At 27.4% G+C, this 24,569-nt stretch overlaps 2 protein-coding genes and 1 pseudogene across 6 annotated transcripts in view; 2 read left to right on the top strand and 1 right to left on the bottom strand.

Moving 5' to 3' along the window:
• Positions 1-24,569, bottom strand: part of LOC132946434 (uncharacterized) — a 120,964-nt gene that overhangs the window by 57,031 nt on the left and 39,364 nt on the right. Inside the window, exon 1 of one of the 5 annotated variants that reach the window (XM_061016434.1) lies at positions 13,509-15,823. The exons of the other annotated variants lie outside the window; for them this stretch is intronic. The gene's annotated coding sequence lies outside the window, so the exon portion shown is untranslated. Of the gene's footprint in view, positions 1-13,508; positions 15,824-24,569 lie in introns of those variants that run through there. 5 annotated transcript variants of the gene reach the window in all.
• On the top strand, positions 123-8,185 carry LOC132946435 (uncharacterized; annotated as a pseudogene).
• Positions 17,388-20,577, top strand: LOC132947445 (macrophage migration inhibitory factor homolog). The gene is made up of 3 exons (XM_061017734.1): positions 17,388-17,560; positions 18,776-18,948; positions 19,838-20,577. The coding sequence occupies exons 1-3, from the start codon at positions 17,453-17,455 to the stop codon at positions 19,935-19,937; spliced, it is 381 nt and encodes a 126-aa protein (XP_060873717.1). The 5' UTR covers positions 17,388-17,452; the 3' UTR covers positions 19,938-20,577.

Genomic DNA, 24,569 nt, shown 5'->3' on the forward strand with positions numbered 1-24,569 from the left:
CGTTTATTATTTGTATTATTATTATTATTATACATGCGATGATTATCAACGACCATGTTGAATTATATCATTTTATAAAAATGTACACACATTATGAAACAGTCATGATTATAGATTGATAGTCCTGCGGCACATTATTCCGACTTCAAAGGTACTACTGTAACACACATTTAGCAACATATCAATACCTATTTTATGATAATATCATATTAATATATGAACGACAAAAATCGAAATCCATGGGACGGCCGCCGACCGTCATTGGACCGTTGGTGGGAAACGCCCGAAAATGAAAATGATGAAATGCCGGAAAAAATTACCAGTTCGCCAAAAGCGGTAGAAAATACAAAACAGTGGATTCGATCTTCGCAGCAGCCAAACGAAAATACCGGTGGTAAAAACCGCAAAGTTTCCATTGCCAAGAAACCGGTAAATAAACAAAATAATTTGATCGTATATAAAATATTATTCAATATTATAATAATATTACTTTCAATTTAGTAATATTATAATATATATACGCGGGGTGATCCATAAATCACTTTTTCAATTTTTTACCGAATTTGATATCACGAGGTAGTCCAAAAAAAATATTTCGCTCTAATATTTAATCTAAATATTTTCCTTAAAAAAAACATGTTATCATTAAAAAAAATTGATAAATTAAAAAATCGTAAAAATGATTGTTTTAACGACTTGAAATTATGTAAAAGAAAATATTTTTAATTATAATATGTTAGTAATAATTGTTTTGAAATAATTGAGTATCTCGTGTTAAATGGATCATCCGGTATTATGATGATTAATGGACCTCAACTAAACAGAATACGTGTTTGGCGATTCCTGTACCTAGTTATGAGGAATTCTGCATTTTATTTCATTTAGGTACATTATATTCTTAATCGATAACAATGAAAATGCATGGCTAATATTTTGATATTTTTTTTGGAAAATTATGGTTGTTCTACTGTTGCAGCTAAAGTACCTATTTAACACTTTATGTTTTAATACATGAATAGGACAATCAAAGAATAGGTAATAGAATTCACGTACTTTTAGATTTTGAGCAAAGCGATGAATGTATTGATTTTACAATGATGTGTGTGTTTTTTTTTTTTTTTGTGTCTGTCATCACCTCTTAGGACAGTAAAAGTGCTTGGATTTTCTTCAACAGTAACTTTTCTGATAGGAAAGTGAATCTAGTTGGTACTTTGGGGGGTCAAAAGTAAAAATTTTCCAGTAGTTTTCAAAAGCGACGTGAAAAACAAAAGAAAAACGCGAATTTATACGCAAAATTTGTTTTTGAGAAAATCGATTTTGGTTCTTGATGCAACTCTAAAATAAATGACCGTAGGTACATGTAATTTTGACTGAATGTTAATATTAGCATTTTCTATACACCATAACATTTTCCAAATATTTTGACTTATTTTGAGCTGTTTACGGACTTTGTCAGTTTTCAATTTGTTTAGTTTTTTTTTTCTATAAATATCAATTAAATTGTATTTGTCGGGTAAAAAAGCGTGAACATTTAATATAAGGCTCCTGATACATCGTTCTAATAACAGTTAAAAAATATTAAAAATACATAGACACAATTTTTTTTTATAAGCATTTAAAGTTCAAATTTACAATTTAATAATTATCTTGTAGTTAAAAATTTATAAAATGTTCAACTTTTATAGCTAAGGATTGAAAATTAAAAACAAGGCTCTTAGGCTCCACGTAAATATAGGTTATATATAAATTACTTTATTCACAATAATATCATCAAATATACTTGGTAATATCATAGGCTGACTGACCGTTTTCGCTCAGAATCGTTTTTCTTATACAATGATATTATATCATTGAATTCAAATTTAACACCATCCATTACTGTGACCCACTTGTAACCTACTGTACATTAGAGCGACATCCACTTACCCACCTTTTTTTTCTTTATTATTTAAATATATAAAGATTTATTGTATTACACCTATTTACAAGGTTGTGTTACTAAGTATTATTACGTAAACCGGCTAAAATTGCGTCAGTTATGTGCTTTGTATTAGATTTTTGCGAAAATGAAATATATTTAAAATTTAAATATCATTTATATTTAAGCTCATTTCCTCCCGCCATACAACTTTGGATTCATTATTTTCATATATGAATACGCCATACGCGTTATGTGAATAAACATAACATTTTAGTTTGTATTTGATACCTACAACGGTTTTACGGTGTGTGTGTTTTTTTATATACATTTACACCCTTTTTATTGGTACAGAGGGAATACTCTAAAAGTTTCATACGAACCAATCGATAGATTAGCAATTGTATGTAAAGTGTGTAAAGAAACGGTTTGAATATTTTTGTTTTTCAGAATATGGCACTTAACCATTGAAACAGTAGTACAATTTATATTTGTCGTGATTTTCACTTATTTTTATTATTGTAATATCTTTTGTGGTAAATTCATAGTAAAATAGACGGGAATAGTAAGTTAGTTGATGATAAAAATAGTGAATTATATAGATCGTTCAAGTTAACACCCATTATAATATACCTATGTGGATTTCAAACATTTTGACTTGAGAAGGTTATTATTATTTACTCATCCATCATTTAGTTCAACGAGGCCTATTAAAACGTTTTTTAAATTTTAATCGATAAAAGTTTATAACTGATTGCAATTAAACTTGAATGTAAGTTTAAATTAAAATATGATTACTTTTCAACGGCGATAATTAATTATTGATAAAATTGTTCAGAGTGATGTATACAATAAAAAACAAAAAGTTGATTGTATATTGTAATATTTATTATAAGGTTTATTGTTTATTGTTTTTTATATTATTAAAAATAAACAATAATTACAATCTATAAATACAATAATATAATAATACAATAAGCAATTTTCATTGCATGATTAATTCATTGCATGACCGCGGTATTAGTAGTAGAATGAATTGGGAAGGCACTCAGCAGCGCCACCCGAAAAAGTTTCATTCAAAATCGCAGTGATACCTTTTTAACCAAGACCTAAGGAAATATTTGTTTTAGAAATAAAATTGTTAATTTCTATTAATGTAACTACCTAATCTTGAGGTATACCTACATGCTGCGTATTTATTTAGCTCTATACAGTGAAACCACCTAACCTAACCTCTATACGAGGTGAAACATAAGGTAAACCAAATTATTGTAATTTAACATGCTTTAAAATTAACTAAATTATAACTGAATCCATGAATAATTTTCAAGTAGTAGAATTTCATCGTGATAATATGCAAATTATTATGGTTTTCACTTTAGTGTAGGTTAAACACACAACATGGTTTTGAGGGAGGAATTAATTAATAATATTATCACCACTATCATAGTAAAACGGACACAAAAATGTCGTATTGTAGCTACATAAAACAATATTACCTATACGTTTTATTTTATAATAATTATTGACTCCACGCCATAGTTCAAATTAAACTTTCTTATTTGTGGTGCGTTTTATGATCAGCAATAATAAAATTATTGTTATTAATAAGGACCGAAATTCAAATCAGTCTACAGACAGTATTATATCCGTTAGCGTATGATTTGTAAAATATAATATGTGTAGGAAAATATAACAATACTTATAATATTGGTGGTTAATTGTGAAATAAAATACCTAAATGCGGAAAACAATAAAAGCATTATAGTGTCATCTACTCATCTGTATAGTCCGATTTTCATATTTGGAAATTCCCTTTCATGCTAACTGATATATATCACACACGATATAGATGTTGTATGGATACAATAATTTACGTGTGTACAAAGTAATGTGATTTTAAATTATACTTTCAATAAAATATTTGTATACACAAGTTACAGATGTTTGCTCTCATAACATATCTTTGAAATTATAAATTTTTTTAGAAATCAAAAGCCACCGTTTTTAAAGAGTAACAATATAATATATTATTGTTTTATAAAATAATATATTAAAACAAAGTTATATTATGTTGAAGTACCTAAGTGAAATATATATATTTATTCGAGATCAAAATTTTCTCTTTATTTAAATTAGGTCCAACGTATCAAAATTATGTTTACCTAGTATAAAAGAAAGTACATTGAAATCTTACTACTCTAACTTGCAAAAACGTCACGCACGTTTTGAACGTAATATAATAATATAAACGAGCTATTTTTGAAAACGCTGAAAATTATATAATTTTTCACACCTGACGCTAAGTTGATATTTTCAAGTGGCAAAGCAAGTCATTCGTCAAATAAAAGCTATAATTTAAGCCTCACTTTTAAGAAAATTAATTTGTTTATTATTTTTTATGTTAAACATTAAAATAAAGTATTATTTTGTTTTCAAACAGTTTTAGGTGTCAAAAGTTTATATTAAAGTCAATAAATATTATTTTGAAGATTTTAATAATGGACATTTAATTTCCTTAAAATATCCTTTTGTATAACACTTGAAAATAATGAAGAATGGCTGAGTCCCAACACTTATAATACAAATACATAACAAACTATATATACGGCTAGGTATCTAAAGTTTTTAAATTTATATTATTAAAAAACAACCTTTTCCAAAATCAATAAACGACAAACGTACCTAAACATTATAATATATGCATAATACAATATAGTGTGTATGGAATTTTGAAACCATTCACTTTTTAGTGGCAAACACAATATTATGATTACACATATGGGATTAGTAGATATTAAATTTAATTAACGATTATATTTAATGTGCACTGTTAAGCAGCCTCGTGTTAAGGGTCACTGTTTTCTTTTATATTGTAACTATGTTGTCTTTACTATACAAATTATTAATTAACCCTATGAAAGTCTACGTTAGGTATTTATCTAAATTTTTATAAAATAATGTTAATGCGTAGTTTGAAAGCACTAAGCATTGATAATTCTATAAATTATTTTTTATTATTACAGAAACTTAGTACTTAGATCGTTTTCTATTGGATGACTTTCATTCTAATAGGTACATTTTTGTATATTATATTGTTTAATTCACGCCCTTGATCTTACATATAATATGATTTTATTAATTGCACGTTTTTATGGTTTTTGGAATCAAAGTTCTATTTCTAATTGTTACAAACCCCCAAACATTGTTGTCGTTGTTAGAATGTTCAATAGTTTAGCTGTCGTTTTAACACGAACAGGCCCGCAGAGACGATATCAATATAAAATAGCTTTTGTGGCCCACTCAAAATATTATTCCAGAATGTCCCTTATACCACGCAGAAGTGACAATATTACTTCAACCTACGTTGTAGAGCACAAAGCCCTGTAACACAAGCCTCGTAAACAACACTACTTCTTGTTATAGTATATATCACTCGTGTGGCGATTTCTGTTGGCTATTTTATAATAAAACAGTTATCGTTATAATAGTATCGAATAAAATTAATCATGCTAGCCAGACTCATTGTTATATTTTGTCGATGTATCTTTAGCCTAATTTTGAGATGAGTGTAATACGCTAACCTTTGTGTTTAGTAGAGCCACAGCACTTTTATTACAAAAAATAATAACTCAAATTGTAAAACTATAGTATTAAAACAATCTACAAATCTGGCTTATATTAATATGACAGGTGGTCATATTACATAAACGCGTAACGTTAAGCTACTGTTATAGCATTATTAAGTAAGGCAAACGAAATAAATTATAGTGTTAAAAAGTGAAATATAATATTATAAGACTAAGAAAAAATAACTAATAAGAGGCCTAGGCAACGTTTTTTTCGGATTCCGCAGTGTTTTCGAAATGTAACTGCGTAGGTAGTCGCAAAAACGACCAGTTCCGAGTACAATCTGTGTTAAATTTCCAACCTAAAGAGATAGACTCTATTATAATGTAAAGGCACACGAAACTTGTTGATCGTTTTTACAGCTCCGAAAATTGTTGACCGAAAAAAAAACACACATAATTGTAAAATCAATATCTCCCTCGCTCCACTATAGAATTCTAAAAAAAAAAAAAAAATAAAAAAAATAAGCGACGAGGTAAGACAAGCGTAGCCGGTCTTGGGTAGTTCATGCACAACAACTCGCCCTAACACCATTCAGTTTTTGAGTTACAGCCTATATGTATTCAATATAATATGATCGTATTGCGCTATTGTTCGTCATAATTGATTAGTAGGTCAACAACGTTTTATTATTTTTCTTTAGTACTTTTACGCACAAACTTTTATACGTAATTAATTTTTTATTTTCTCTGGTGACTCACAAATTATATTACAAACATTAATAATTAGCGCAGATAATATTATGACTGTCGTCTCTGCGAGTTCACAACACTATACAACCGGGACGTATCTCATACATACAGTTCCAAAAGAGTAACCCTCCTACCCCCCCCCCCCCCTTCACCCCAACACGCACACACTACCACGCAAAAATATTAGCAGGCGAATTAATTGTGGTTGGTTCCTAAGTAACCAACGCGATCTTTTGTAGTCCATAAAAGGTAACACGTGTTTCGGGCTAATGGATTACCGTGATATTTTAATTACTTTAGAGGTCGCCGACGTTGTGTCACGATTAATTAAGATGAACTGTGTTACTTGTCTCGGTCAGCCGGTCGCAACAACACAACATCTATGTAGGATGAGCCTAGTAACATTTTTAGTCACGTTAACAGTTTCGCCTACGCTCAGTCTGCAGCTGATTACAATAAGCACCCAATATGTAAAATCGTAAACTGTGATTGTTTTGAATACAATTCATATTATGTTATTCGATCACAATATAAGTGGCATACCTAGCTCAGACCGGTTAGGTAAAATCCGTAATTATTTTCGACAACACTTTTGAACAGAAAGAAAATCGTAAAAAATAGGGACGGTATACCGCGATGAGTCATTGTTAGGCATGCCTTTATGCGTTGTTACTAGTTGTTCATGTCCTTTTTTTACTGAAATTATCAAACGCCCTTATTGTTTTTCGATGTAACATGTTGCAAATATTACTTGAATTTTTAAAAAAAAGTTTAAAAACAGTATAGATATACCTCGATCGTAAATTGCTCTTTTATAATTACTCGCATTTACAATATTTTGATAAACGTTCTATCAACAGCTCTACCACAATGCTTAAAATATAATTTTGGCTGTAACTACAAGTAATGATCTATTACAGCTTTTAAATATATTATTATATTACAATAACCTGAGCGAAGCAAGACGAATGGCTAGCAATTAAAATTCGTGTTATATCCGTGATTTTTTTTGAAATCAAAACATACCAAGAAAACGTTAATAAAACTATTAGATATTAATAAAAATGTAACCAATTATTCATCAAAATATATAATATAATAATATATTTATATAATTTATTTGTTTAGGTACCTAAAGGTACTAAAATTTTTATAAGTGTAAATTAAAATGTTGGTTGAATTAGTTATGAATCATAATTTCCACGTTGCTTCGTAATACTATATTTTGTCAAACATATTGGCAGTTAATTCATGAATGACGTGTTAGACTCGACAAATTTCATATAGATTATCCAAACAATTGGTGTTATTATTTAACAAACACTGGTTGATTGAATTATTATTATGCAATATGTGTGCACCAATATAATTTCGGTTAATCCGTTAATTGATGTATAGTTTTAAACTAATTTACATTTAAACAGCTTATACAATGATCAAAACGCACGCATACGCACGCACGCACACGAACATTTTTATCAAGTGATCCATTATCAAAATATGTGTTTAAACGTAAATTATTATATATTAGGAATAAATGCATACATTTATAAATCATTAATTCGTGAATTACTTTAGGATTGCACCGAAATCTGCAAAATCAAACCATGTCTGTGTATGAAGCTTAAATGGTTATCAAAACCAACACGGATCGCTTAACGGAAGACGTGTGTAGTTTGTACGACCGGTGGCTGTGTGGGACCGCTGTCCACCAACTTGGAGTTCCACAATGAGTTGTTAACGCTCATCGGTGTCCTCAAAAAGATCATAAAAGACTTAAACAGTACGACCGGCAATCATGGTGAACTGGAGTCGTTGATAAAACGCCATAGTGAATGCCAGGGCAAGTATCAGATATTGTTAACGCAATTGGACCAACCTAGTACGCCGAGTCAACTCAGGGAACGTTGCCGAATGTACACCGAAAGACGGGGAAAAAAAATAAAAAAATGTACAAATAAACATCACTGATGTTACATAGGTTTTATTTTTCATTGGTAGTTATAATTAGTTTCAACGTTACTAACTCGTAATCTTGTTTTTATTATTTAATTTATTTTGTCAAGATTTTAAATATAATGGTATATAATAATATATACATAAAAATAATACAGTTAAACGAGAAGTCGGTCGAAATTTTCAAGTGAAAGCGGCCGTGCGAAATTTTAATCATTTTATAGTCACAAACTCGCACTTACAATTTGAAACAGAATATCAAAAAGTGATAACTGAAAAGTGAATACTAATATTTTTCTGCATTGTTTTTTTTTTTACCTTTTTATTTATTTAATTCACATTAGATTTGTGAAATCGTAAATGCTGAAGGATAAAAAATTACAAAAATATATTTATGCACTAGAATAATAATTTATTAGTTAACGATAGTTACGATATTCTTTTAATTACTTAATGAAATATTTGAAAATTAATTAGCATATCGACGATTTCAATTAAAAGTAAATATTATAGTTCAACAATCATCAGTAATGATCGGGTAAAAATATTTTTTAAAATAATCAAAGACACATTAAATTATGACTAATGGTTTATAAGAATAAACCGAGTAATAGTAAGTGCCGATAAATTTGGTTAGTTAATATTAATTTAGTTTTGTATTTTTTCGAATAAGTGGATTTTCAGAAGAGCTTTCGGAAAGTAAACATTTATCATTAAACGACAATTTGATGTTTGAAAATATTTTAATACCTACCTAACTATTTAGTAATTTAACTATTACATTTTCATTTGAGATTTCATTTTTAATTACAAAAAATGATTACATTTAAATTAATTTTTGCAAAATAATATATGAAACCACTCTACCAAACAGTATTTTCCACGCGTTATCTCATTGTTTAGTAATTTAAATTAAAATATCATATTTCTAAAACCACGATATTATAGCTTTTATTTTTTATTTTTAACATAATTTATATTTAACCATATTGATTATTTAAAAAGGAGAATTCTCCCCCTAGTAGGTTTCTAGTAATTGATCATAATATAGGTCACTGGAATATACATATTATGTGAATTGATTTTACTTCAAAGATAAATATTAATTCAACGTTTAAAGAAAAGTTCCAATTATGAACGAAAGAGATGAGTGGGTCAGCATCAATGTATTTCTAAGGATAGTTTATGTTATTAGGATTTCATGGTTGACACAAATTTTAACCGAAAAATAGAATAATCTTCTTCAATATACTGACGGGTAGTATGGTTTGAAATTTGTTTCGTTTGTATAAACTTTAAATCAGTTTAAATATTTTGAAAATGTCATTGTGTAAAGTAAATTTGATGACAAAAAGTTTCAAGACTGCAGTACAGTTGTTATTTTAGATTCTGAGCGGAGTGAAGGATCTAGTGGTTATACAATGGTGTTTATTTATTTTTTTTTTATATATCCTGTATACGAAATTTCTACCAGAAGGAGTGCTTTGATTTCAACATATAGTATCTTGTCTTTTAGAAAATAGGATCAAGATGGTAAATTAGAGAGGTCATTTTTTGATTTTCTCAATAGTTATTTAATGCCACAGGAAGAACCACCGGACAAATTACAAAAAACCGCTAAAAATGGGATTTTAATTTCCAACGCTTTGTTTATCATCATAGAAATGAATTAAAATAAAAATAACGATTTTAGTATTTTGTTGTAATTTATAATATTAAATCAACATATAGGCTACAATAAAATATAATAACAATATAAAATATCCACACCAATGAACCGTCTCCGCTCAGAATCGTTTCGTATACGATGATATGATATCATTGAATTCAAATGTAATACATTCCATTATACAGAGGACCCACTTGTAATCTACTGTATCAGTAAAGCGGGACTTCCACTTACCCGCTTTTTTTTTTTTGAACTGTTTTAAAAAATATGATCAACAAAACGGCTATCTTGGAAATTAAAAAAAACTTAATTGCCTAAAAAAAATCGAAACTTATGCTATTCAATCAGAATTTTTATACTTATTACTGTAAAAAACCCGCATTTAAATATTATTTAATATATGAAATTCTATATATAATTTCTATAAAATACCGATATATGCGTTTGGTGAACATTTAAAATTCCTATGGTTAATCTTTTATTAATTACAATAAAGGCATTTATCTTATCGAAGATCATTGTGAATAAAAGATCAAAATATTTCTGTTTTTTTGTTAGTTTCTTACAACTTTTAAGTGAAACACCTGGTGTTTTCTACCTTTGACCATCCAAAGTACTACTAGTGTCTAGAAACCACGTTCCGAAAGTTGAGGTAAATTGTCCACTCCAAGGCGTGACGTAAGACCCGCAACACATAATATCATTAATGTAAAACCGATGTATTCCTTGCTCAGCTCAGAATCTAAAATATTTGCTTGTTACCAACTAGTCAACACTAAACGTTTAAACGGTATTTAACTACCTATATAGCTATAACTCTTCGCGCGGAAATGTGGTGCATTGATTATATTTATTATTTTCAACTAGGTATAAGAATAATTTTTTTTTAAATAATATATAATACAGGGTGTAACAGGATGACCTGGGAAAAAAAAAAAATGCTACTGCAGATTAAATAACGCAAGAGCATATAAATTATAGAACATGAGTTGATTACGACAAAAGTTATTGTATCTGTCACGTCTTCCTGTTATACCCTGTATATAGGAATTATTTTCAAAAAAATATTATAAGAGCATATTTTCTGCAAGTAGTCATATTGTATCCTTTTGTGAGTATTATGTATTTATGTGTAATGGTGGAAAATATTACATTATATACAACAGCAAAAAATGTTAATACACTATTTGATTTAAAATTATGTGTCACATTATGAGCCACAAAATATAGAATAATTTATCAGTATCTGGGTTGCTTTTTTGAAACACGATTTACGCGCTAATATTCAGTACAATAAGAGTTTAGTACCTTTTTTTTTTCATGTGTAACCACTACTAGAGTTTAGTACCTAAGCTATTTAATTTTAACAAATAAATTTAGTATCGCATATTTATTAATTATAACTTTATTTTAATATTAGCCACTAAAATTTAAAACTATTGATATTCTTTCCTCAGTTACCTAGAACGTAGTTCGATCATTATACGGATATAACGACCTTACTATAATTATGTTATAAACTTACATTAAATATTTCTTACACGTATTCACTTAACAATATATAATATCACAATACATTAAAATATTAAATATTATTTTAAAAACTATATTATACTTAAATTAACATACAAAAAAAAAAAAAAACCAACGGTATTACGACAGTGGTGTGTATCAGCTGATAGGACTTAACGATGTGACTGGTCATCATTAAATTACATTACTAAACAGCATATCATAATTATTATTATTTTAACTTTCAACTGACATTGATTTTTGAGTTATCTGAAAAACAGAGTACACGAATGTGGTGTATCTGTAGATTACTTATCCTCAATGTTGTGCATATATACAACATTATAGAAATATATAGGATACAATGAATGCATTATAATAATATATTAAGTAAATTATAGATATTTTTAGATGAATAAAATTCTATAAATATCATAAATATATTATTATTTTGTAATATAATGCTTTGTTTAGTGACTATGTATATAATATACTTTGTATGCGTTAAATATACAGCGAAACCTCTCCTAACGGACACCTCTAAATAGCAGCTACTTCCTGAAAATAGCAAACGTGTTTTTTGGGAAAAAACTACAAATTGTCTACAAACTGAACCCTTTGAGAACCTAACCTCTTAACAGCCGTACAAATTTCAGTGACCGAGAGTGTCCGGTGTTTAAAGGTTTCACTGTATATCAGATTTTAGTTTACATAAGAGAAAACTGATTGTAAAAGGATAATTATGTAATAATTACGTTTAAAATATGAGCATAATACACATCAAGTCATATAATACTAATTACTTCGTTGTTACGCCATGTCTACACATAATAATATAACGTGTCTTGTGTAGATGAACTTTGAATGTGAAAAATGGGTTTCAAAGCAACTGATCATTCTTTGATACATATGACGTAAAATAATTTTTTTTCACATATTAATTTATTAATATATTGTTTGCAAAAACTTTTTTTACACACATTAAATTTTCCATTTTTTATTAATCAGTTATTTAATACCATACATTAGGTGTTTAATTTAAATTTTTATTTAAATATTTAACGTAAAAAAAAAAAAGAAAGAAATAATAATATAACATTTTAATTCAGCAAGAATATTTTAATGGAATCGTAATGTTCTTTATGTAATTATTTCAAACTAGATTATTAACAAATAATTAAAACAAATTATATATTTTGAGTTTCATAATGTTTCTTTTTTTTTATATCAAATTAATAAACAACAGCAATACAAGAGTTAATACTTTTCAGAGCTCGTAAAAAATAATATTATAAAAGTGTTGGAATAAAAGTATATTTTGATTGTTAAATTTTCTTAACAAACTGTTCAACATAAATAAGAACCGTATTTTAAATTAATTTTTTTTAACTTACTTTTTCTTAACTTTTAAGTACAAAAATGTGTTTTATATTTTTAAATAACTTACTTAACTATGTGTATTAAGCATGCAATAAATATGTTAAATCTTTTTTAAAATTGTTTTTTAAGATAAAGTTTGCTCAACCAAATTTTGTACCCAGGAAAATAGAGAAAAACTATTCATTCATTATGTACAAACTTATTTTTTTAAATATAGATGGAAATTCTTATCACCTAATATAATCCTTATTGTGATCTCTGGAAGGAAATAGTTTGAGTTGGTAAATTTAATAAAATTCTACAAACTCGTCGCGACGTCGGTATTGCAAAACAATGAAATCACAATATGGTGTACCTACATAGTTATTGTTTATTTAAATTGTTACAGTTATAAACACAATTATAAGCTACTTTTCAATTTAACCTCATCCCATAGTCGATAACGATTCAATTTCAACTTCCAATAGGTAATATTAGAGATAGGCTGTATATTATATTATAATGTTTGTCTTATACTCTAATCAGGAATAATTACTTCGGAACCAGAAAATAATGTTTTGGGTGATTAATAGGAAAAATTAAACTCGCCGAATGAATTTTAATTGTCAACCGAGAACTCAAATTCACTTCAGACGGTAATATTTTAGTCTAATGAGGTGTGTCATGCAGAACTTTAGGACACCGCAATTTTGTTTGTTTTATAGTTCCTATTTTTAATCGGCAGACCACTGTGTTATATCATTATACTTACCACAGTCCACAGGCAAGTTATCCGCGTGGATTTTGTACAATATTTTTATCCAAACCACTTGTGTGCTGCCTGATCCTGTCACAACACTCTGCTGTCGTATACGCGGACACACGATGAGTATTTATTGCCAATCAGTATTTTTTTATTTTTTTTTTTAGATTTAAGGTTTCCACGACTGAGGTTATTAGCCTGTAGGGTTGGAACGGTAGGGTTGGGACGGTTGGTACGGTTGGTTAGGAACACGTGTGTGCCAATCACTATTATGGGTACCTAGCCATAGGTATATTAATTACATTCGCAACATAATATTTCGTACACAGGTACAATAAATTGTGTTATAAAAACCCAATATTTTCACTTGAAATATAATATTTCAAAGACACGTCGATCAATACTTCTACCGACTATATTATTATTATTATTATATTATCGATTTATCATTTTATAATTATTCGTTTGTATTAATATCTATATCGCCTATAGTATATATTACCTATATAAATTACCTCGAATGAAAACATAATCTAGAATATCAAATGAATGTTATTTTCATCGAATCATGTTTTTTTTATACATTTTTTAATTATAATGTTTTTGCACAGTATTTCCTTATATACCCGGTAATCATATTAATATATTAATAATTGCGGGTATCATACAACACTGTGAAGTTAAAATTCGGACAATTTTACTGTTTAATCGAGTACCTACCTGAGTCTTGAATATTCAAATATTCAAATAGTTTCGATCACTACTGCAGGGTAGTCTGTTTTTTTTGTTATAGTTATGGTGAAATAAAATAAATTTAATCAAATTATTCATGTAATGCTATACTCAATAAAATATCAGTTGACGCATGAACAGTGTCAATTATTGAAAAAAAAAACTTGCAATAAAAACACACAAACAAAACCATATTTGACGAAAAACAATATTAGTTGTTTTTGCAAAATTCATTCGATATTTTGATGAATCTACCCACATTGACTTCACTAAAAATAAATTTAAATACTTTTACCTACTAAAAAGTGGTTTTAAATATTGAGACAACACTGTTTGTCAAAATACTGAATACATTCAGTTATTACTAATTTTACTAGCTTGATTACAATTTATTTGATACATTTTATGATAGAAAACAAATAATTTATAAGTTTATTATTCAAATAAAAAAATAAAAACCTTTAAAAAAGAATTTGTCATTCTTGTGTTTCTTGGATACCTACTCATTTTTATATTTTCCTCTTAATGCTTTTGTAGAGATTAAGAATCTTAAGAATCTCGTTTTGGGTCTTTAAATTTATTAGTTATGAATCATTCTGTTCTGAAATTACAATTACCCCCGTATCACCGGTTTCAACAGTAAAATAACAACATTTTTCCAACAGTTGATGGTAATTAGTGATATGTAGATTGTAGGTAGTATTATAACCTTGTGAAATAATAAAAATTCTGAGACGTGGAAAAACGAAATAGATTTAGTCGGAAACGGGTATATGATTTTGGTTTTTCTCATGTTTAAGTTGGCCTTTCGAAAGATTTTGACCTTTTAACTATATTTTCTATATATGTTATTTCTGATTTATTTATGTGAGTCATTTTAGTTCTGTTTGGGTTTTTCAATTTATTTCTCACTTAGCACTCGGCAGGGACTATAATTATATTGAGGTTTTATTGTATAAAATGTGAAAGTGATTTGAATAATAAGCTATTATAGCTTTTCAAATACACAATTTTGGATAAGACCATCCAATTGAATTTTTGGGCAAAAGTAACGTTTTCCAAGTCAAGTTAATGTTTAAAAACTGTCGTTGGGTGGATTTATGCGAGTGGTTTGGAGTGATTTTACAGGTGGTGACAAAATATTATTTAGTGATTTGTACGCATACTTCATACTTAAACATTATATTACAGAGTACAGACTTGTATAGTACAGTTCTGTGTACTTAACACACGTGCGCTTTTATTTATCTGTGGGTTTATTTGCGCGAGATTTATTACCGGAGAACGATTCGTGTCGTATATTTATTTTTTCGAAGTTTTCGGTCTGTTAGATTTTACTTGTGCTTTTTTTCCACGCAACATTTTTTACCGACTACCGGTTAAACACACACTCACTGTATTTTAGTTTTTGTTCAGTTGATTATTCTACATATTATTTACCTCCGTCCAATCAATACAACCTAAACAGCTTCGACTTAAAGTTTTAAAATTTTAATTTTAATTTTACTTTTATATTTCATATTATGATACAAAAACTATTCTAAAGATAATATTATATATTTTATAAATAAAATATTGAATTAGACAGTATACTGATAATAATAATGTTTTCAAGTTTAGATAGATACGCTAGATGCGGATAAGCACTAAAGTTTCTTATCTATGATCATTAGTTTGCATGTTATACTTCCGCTGCGACTCTATTGTTTAAGATAATAAACTTTAAATAGTTTGAATTAATATTATAATATACCGCGTATTAGTATGTACAAAGCATATTATAAGTAACTCATTACGATTACACAATCATCTGAATGATATTAATTCAAATGGTCCTTGACATTGATTAACTTCCAAGAAACCTATCGGCTATCAGTAACGTATGAGTTGCTAACCATTCATTGATTACCAAAGATGTTAGAAAAAAACTGTAGTAATATGATTAAAAAAAGCAGTATAGAATGCAATTGACATGTTTACGAAACCTATGACCATATGTAACGCATTACTTCAACTTTTGTTTTTATTTTTTTTTTTTTCATATTACTCTCTCTTTCTTGCTCATACGTATTAATGTATATTCATTAAAGTTATTTTTAAATAATATATAAACGAATATTGACTGTACATTTGTACCTAGTTCAATTTAACAAACACGGATATGAATTTATTTGATATACGAGGTGTTATCCAACCAGTAAGTTTCCCTATGTCAGGGCTCAGGAATAATCGAAAATTGCACCGACATTTAAAAAAAAAAACGTGTCAGGATTGCAGCACATTTTTTCATTTTTCGTGAACTGTCTCAGAGGAATATCATTGGAAAGTGTAATTGAAGTCATCACCAAAAGTTACCGAATAGGTACTAAAAAATTACACTTACTTTACCGAAAAGGCTTACATTACAAGGCAACATAATGAAATACGTATAGCGAGGAATGGCGATTATGATGAAAAATATTTTATATCCTGCCGTAAATTAACACAGTTATTTGATTTCCTAGGTAAACTTACTTTTTGGAGATCCCTCGAAAATATAATATATTACATAGTTAGTCGAAGTAAAAATGATATGTCGGACAAAAAAAGTAAATAATCGACAAATCAAATTATTCCATGTAGATCGATGTAGCTAGGGATTCAACTAGAATGCACTAAATAACTTGAAAAAATATTTATTTATAAATGTAAATTAATAAAAATAAACGATTTTTAACAAACAAATTCTAAGCATATTTATATTCTTCAACGTTTTAATTATTGCTACGATTTTACACAACATTTAAGTCACAAGTTGCACAAAATGTACATTGCATAATTCAACAACTTGATATAATAATATTATAGCAAATAGGTAGCAAAAAAAAGTTATATCATCAATTGTAAATTATTATAACATAACTTTATTAATTATAAATATCCCTCGTTAAGTATAAAAAATCAATGTGTGGTAAGTGGGTTACGTATAATAGATTACAAATAATGTGTGGTATTTTTTTTTATTGAATATGTTCTTATTACGTTACTTTAAGATTTTATCACTTATTTTGTTTTATTATTTATATAATATTATTTTATCAGTTGATAAAAAAAAAATGAGTAAGACATAACAATTATGTCAATGTTTTGGTATATAACATAAATATGAACGTTCCGTCCAACTACGATCTATTCTTGTTTTAATTGTTAGTGAAGTAATATACGTTCTGTAAAATAACAAAATGCCACGTTTAAGCTTAGACACAAATTTACCAGCCTCAAAAATTCCAGAGGATTTTTTGGGCACATGCACTAGTCTTCTTTCTAAAAATCTAGGGAAAAGACAATCAGTAAGTATAATGTAATCAATTCTTTTTAGATTCTGAGCGGAGCATCGAATGTATTGATTTTACAATGATGTTTGTTTTGTGTGTGTGTCTATTATCACCATTTGTGGTAGTAAAACTGCTTCGATTTTATTCAACAGTATCAAAGCGAAGGGAAAAACAAAATAAAAATTAAGCAAAACGGGAATTTTTACATCAGTTTTTGACAAAATCGATTTTGGTTTTTTGTGTAACACAAATGTCCGTAGATAGATGTAATTTTCACTGATCGTTTATATTTGCATTTTCAATTTTCCGTTTCCAATTTTCTTAGGGTTTTTTCTAAATATATCAATAAAATGTTATTCGTTGGGTCTAAAAGTTTGCACATTTAATACAAGACTTATAATATATAATGTTACAATGGCAGTTGAAAAATAATAAAAATACATAGTTGTAATTTTTTTTTATAAGCATTTAAAGTTCGGATTTTGACAATATACGTAAAAATCACGAAAATGTGCAAAATATTTAAGTTAGAAATTCCTAAAAAATGTTATTTTTAAATCTAAGATTTTAAATAGTAATACAAGATTCCTTATAAATTTACATACCTTTAAAAAAGTCTATAAGAAAGTCAAATTAAGTTTTAATGAGCGTTTGAAGTTTAAATTTTTACAACATTGGATATTCACTCGATTTCTCAAGTAGCGATGTTCTTATTTTGTTACTTACCGGCTACCATATTAATAATTGGTAATGACAATATAAATTTAATGTTCAATATTCACACTGACAATCCGTCTCCGCTCAGAATCGTTTTTCTTATACAATGATATTATATCATTGAATTCAAATTTAAAGCCAACCATTATAACCACTTGTAACCTACTGTACTGCAGAGCAAAATCCACTTACCCGCCTTTTAAATTTTGATTATTTTTTAGTACACGACAATAGTTGTACGTATTGAGTTATCTTATCATAGACTTAAAATTAATAGTCTCTAATTAGATTTAATTTAACTAAGTCAATATAATTTGGAAGAAAATAAATTATATTTGGTGATTTTTTGTACTTTGGACAAAAAAACAATACTAAAAAAATAATAATTTCCTAATATTTTATTTTTAAAATGTTATAATTACTTCATTAGTTATGTAACAATAGTCGTTTATAAATGTATTTATTAAAAATGTTGAAGTATAAAATTAATAATTAACTATTTCTTATTTATAGTATTGCGTAGCAACGGTGAACCCGGGTGTAAAAATGACACTTGGTGGGTCCAATGATCCCTGTGGATTTATTCAAATAACAAGCATTGGGAGTTTGGGACCAGAAGAGAATCCCAAACACATGGAAGTTATAACTGACTATATGCATCAAACTCTTGGAATTCCGAAAGAGAGGTAAGATTCGCCAAAGAGATGGTTTCTTTTGCATTCAAAATAATATATGTCATTAAGTAAAGCTATTTAATTCAAAAATTAGATAAATAAAGAGTGGATCATACCTCAGCCCCCCCTTAATGAAATTTTCAAAACATGGCAACCATGTATCGACATCGTAGTTCATCTATTCGTTTGCAATATTCTTATTATCCAGTTTAATGTAACATAACATTCTTTATATTAAATTATTATTAATTGTATTTACATTGTATGACTAACTACGCTAACTTACTGCGGGAGGTAATTTTTATCGTCTACCAGACAATATCTTGCCCGGGTATAAAATGATATTACTTTTTCGGACAAACTATTTTATATTTTTTTCCATGCTCCAAATGTATGAACATCTAAATATATGAAAAAATACCAAATACCTGGATAACGATAAAAAAACCACCCTGTGTATAGTTAATTTTCATGAATTTAATTATGTTACCTTGAGGCGTGCAAGGAGAATATTGTGTTATGATAATTTGTTTTAATCTATAAAGCGTATACAGTTCATAAAGCATGAGAAAAATAAAATAATATTCAACAAAATGTCAAGTCTAGTAAACTGAAATAATTGTATTACAAATTTTAGTTTAAAACTTTTAAGCCATATAACACAAATAAAAATAAATAAAACATTCTGAATTTTCATGGAATTGACTGCTGTTTACTAATCAAATATAATGATTACTGTGAAGCATTTTTATTTCTTTGTATATAATATAATACAATCGGTAGGTAGTAGTTTACCTATCCCATCTTATTATCTGTGTATACATCAAAAACAATAATTCATCATGAAAATATGATTTTACAAATTCATGTAAATTAATAATTATTGTATTTATTTTTTTAGGCTTCTTATAAATTTACAAGCAAATATTCAAGCAACTACCGGTTATCTTGGAACCACCTTCCATGAACTATTTACTGTTGAAAAAGGAAAACGACTTTAAAGAAAGAAAATTTGTTTATACTTTAAATGGTTTTTTAAAATATTATATTATTATATATTATTATACAGTGTTATTCACCAATCATGCCACCCCCTTTTATGCTTTTATAATGCAACTATTCAAATTCTGAGTTTTGAATTATTTTATATATGGACTAAAAGGGCATATATTCACAGATTTATATTTTTTATACCATTTAAGTAGTATCTTGAGAAACTTTGTTTTTCAAATGATGACTTCCCTTTTTTTACTGTAATTTTTCGATAACGTCAATTCATTCGAATCAAAATTTGAACTACTAAGTATATTACCTTAAAAATCCTGAAAATCAAAATCATTACTAAATAAGGGAGTTAGCGTACCTGGGTAGTTTACCTGTATATATTTTTGAAATATTAGGATAACTGTCTTTGCTTTTTAAAAATCATCATAATATAATAACGGGTGATATATGTATATATAATAATATAAACTTATAATATATACATTTTAAAAAACTCTTACTCAGCATACTTGGAATTTATAAAAATGATATACTACAATTTATGGTCGTAGCAGATATTATATATGTATTGATCATTGCTTATGCCTTTTGTATTACGTTTCAAAATATAAAATATAAACTATTTGACAAGTTGAATTTAGTTGAATTTTTAAAACCTTAGGATAAAATGAGTTTATCTTATAAATATTTGTGTTTGGTTAAAAACACAGTGCCAGCTGGCTACATTGGCTTGAAATTATTCAATTTAAATCAAATGTTATTATTTATTTTGAATTAAATTTTTTATTGTAGTCGAGAATGAACGAAAATATATTCAAAATTATAATAATTGAAACAATTGAAACAATATTTAAACACAACACTTTAATGCAAATTACTGAATTAAATTAAAACACAATTCTGGGATCTATTTCAAAAGCGTGAACTTTTGCATAGCTGTACAAGCTAACTCGTTGAAACCTTTGGAAGGTGCAAACTTCCTTAAAATATCAATAAATAATTGGACATTATGAAATTTAATTTTAGAGTATTGATGTGATTGAATGAAAATTCTGATCGATACCTACCCGGTTAATCCAGCCTTGCAGTCAATTTTTTTTAAAAACATTTTCGACGATAATCTGTAGATTTTCATTACGATTGGAAACACTGTTGGAAAAAATTGAAAAAGCGCTACAAAGGCTTAATTTTCTGTCCATAAAGGTGTCGTATAAAAGTTGTCGAGCCTTTATTTAACACAAAAAAGTAGTCACAGATAAATAACAAAGTCACTATGCTGTGCTTACAGCCAATTTATACATTCCTCACTTAGCTCTGAATATAATAATATGATGGATAAAAATCACAGGTTGCATGAAGTCTGATTGTGTATAGTATAGGAAAAAAGAATATAAACGTAAAACATAGTTAATTAATATATAATATTATCATGTTGGTTATTTTGTTCAAAATAGATTGCATAATTTTCTTACAAATACTATTTATTAAAATATTCATTGTTTTCAGTTTTCACTTTTTTTAATTGATTAATAATTGTGAATTACAAATAATTTTTATTGTACTGATATAGGTATTGTATTTCATATTATTTTACTAATTTAAATTATCCAATTAATATACAATGCACTTCAAAAATTCAAAAGAAAAGTAGAATTAAAATTGTATTTGTTGTATTGATTACCATAAACTAGTATTAGTTTATTAAATTATTGAATTTATTTTATCTATACTAGCTATGGTTCTTAAGGACATTGCAATTTGGTGAATTTTATTTATTATTACATTTTTAATGAATAATATGTTATACCATATGATATGCTCATCTCATAAAATGATAATCGCTAAATGTAATATATATTATCGAGTTTAATTAAAACTTCTATGTAATAAGACTAAATCGGGTACATTTAACATAAAAGTTAATAATTGTGGTATATTCTGTATAATATTATACTGTTTGTATTGAAATTGAGTATTTAATTAAACTAAAATTAATTAAAATACGTTGTGACTTGTAAATTCATAAATTGTTTGTTCAAAAGTAGGCACAATGAATCAATTAAAAAAATGTACTTACATATTAACATTATAAATACTATCACAGTTATTACATTCGTTTATTGAGTTAGAGTTGTATTGATGATATTTCAATATTTCATGTTATAAATTATTTTGGAAAAACTATAAAGTACCTACACGAATGGATAATTCCAGGATAGGAAGATATGAAGGGAAATAATGATTAACTATGGCGGCCAAAAATATTGTGGTTACAAAAGCTCGACAAAGAAGTAAAATTATTTTGAAGTATTTATACTTTAGACTTAACCTATACTTTAATAATATTACAGGAACCGGTTATTATTTTATTGTGGTCACTAATAAACAATTTCATAGGTGGAAATATTTCGGATATATATTGGGAAACGCACCTTGTGGTATACTGAAGTTTATTTTACACAATTAATTTATTTTCACAATTATTATGACATATAAATCAATACTTAACAGCCGATTTTCAGCACTTATAACAATATTGTGGGTCGGCTGAAGTTGTGTGCAATATAAATTATAGCAGGCAAACCATGTTATTGTACGATCATCGTGAAATAGTAAACCGATTATTGTCATAAGTAGATGGTTACCCGTTACTGCTAATTTTGCGTAGCATCGTTTACGAAATAAAGCCTACACATGAGCTTTATCGGTAAGGCACAGTGCTCCGTAATGGTATATTAATATTCTAAATAAAATGGTCTTTTATAAATGTTTCAAATATTCAAAAATGCATAAAGGCACTAAGCATATACAGAGTATTATGTGAATAATCATATTATATTATTAGTACAAAGCAAATATTATTATGGGATACGAATATTACTTCGTAGGTACGATAAATATATCTTTATCCTAAATAAACGTTTTAGTATTCTCATATTTACAACAGAACATAAAATAATGTTTATGAATAACATAAATCCCAAAAATGCTGTTCAAATATTTTGAACATTTATTCTTGGAGCAAATCAAACTTTGTTTTATAAACAAAATAATAATAATATCACTAATACATAAATTTCATTTAGAATCAATAAACCTAAAAAATATTATGATTACTAAGTATTTCAACATTTTGTTTCAATACAACCGTTAAGTCACAGATTGAATTTCAAATAGATTTTAATAATAAGTATGTTTTTAAACCAAATTTCAATTCAAAACTATTGTAAATTATGATTACTTTATTTTCAATACCTAATTAATACCCTTTAAGTTAATATCTAAAACTGTGGCGATGAAGATTTTATATCGTATAAAAACATTATGAAGCACAACAGTCTACAATACCTCTAAAACTTTCATAAATCGATTGAAAATGATGGACACAGGTGGTACCTACTTCAGACTAATAATTTTTGCATAACCTAAGAAGTTTTTTTTTAAAAAAGACTGCGAAGGGTTTTGAACACACCTCAAGATTGGATACATTTTCCATTAAAACGTTAAAATGTCTTGAGCATTTATACAAATTATCTAAAAACTTTACAAAATACATATTCTTTTATTATTAGGTATACCTACCTAGGTATATTTTAATTTAATCAGTTTTAAATAAATATTTGCTAAAAGTTAAGTGTTGATAATTTTTATGCATTGAATATTATTATACAACGGCGTTTATATAAATGTATATTTTGTATATTATTTTAGCTAAATATCACCGATATTATGCTTTTATTTTATTTCTAATTTTCTAAGAATGACAAAAATCAATATTTAAAATGATAACAAAAAGTGTACTTATTCTTCGATGCTATATTTATATTATAGTTTGATATTTTTTATTAGAATAATAATAAATAACATTTCACATATTTTTAACAACAGAGTTCTGTGCAATTTCCACAGGACTCCAAGTCTCGGAAGTCAGCTCTTGAAGTCCGAGCTCACCGTATTCTGTACTATTATTAAATGTCAAATGATTATTAGGATAACGGTGGAAATGAGAATTGCAGTAGTAATGAAAGCATGTGTTATTGTTGTTAATTACACAATATATGTATATAGGTACCTACTGGGTATGTAATAATATATTGTGCATAAAATGAAAATCATTTTAGTTAAACTCGAGAGAAAATCGTAATAACGACATAAAAGCATTTCTAGTGAGGATTTAAAATACAATAAAATAATACATTAGGTATTTATATATCTACGATTAATACTGGTAACTTCGTGAAGGGATTGGACGGGGCATTGGCACAGAATGTAGCCACATAGGTCACGTTCAACATAACATAATCTAATTACGTTTATCATATACGATTATATCGATTTAATTACGGTTTACAGCCATTAGCCGTCGATTTATAAAATTCATAAAAATATAATATCCACTGCCCTCGTTCGTGCACGGAAAATAGCGCGATACAGATAACATGGAAAAATAATACACAAACTACCAGACAAGGTTTTAATATTAATAAGTGTATATATTATATACGTAAAAGCACGAGTTCATACAATCTTATAGCGTAGAGCACTATATGTGGCGCCGCCGTCTTGAAGACGCGCCGACAAATAATAATTCTGAAACTTCTCCGTTATGGTAAAATATATCATAATTT

Source organism: Metopolophium dirhodum, chromosome 6, assembly GCF_019925205.1.
Source record: "Metopolophium dirhodum isolate CAU chromosome 6, ASM1992520v1, whole genome shotgun sequence".
Lineage (NCBI taxonomy): Eukaryota > Metazoa > Arthropoda > Insecta > Hemiptera > Aphididae > Metopolophium > Metopolophium dirhodum.

Bases quoted from the DNA above. Each gene is read 5' to 3' on its own strand.
- LOC132947445 (XM_061017734.1), top strand. From the start codon at position 17,453: ATGCCACGTTTAAGCTTAGACACAAATTTACCAGCCTCAAAAATTCCA. The intron at 17,561-18,775 runs GTAAGTATAATG...TCTTATTTATAG, and splicing joins ATCTAGGGAAAAGACAATCA to TATTGCGTAGCAACGGTGAA. The intron at 18,949-19,837 runs GTAAGATTCGCC...TTATTTTTTTAG, and splicing joins CTTGGAATTCCGAAAGAGAG to GCTTCTTATAAATTTACAAG.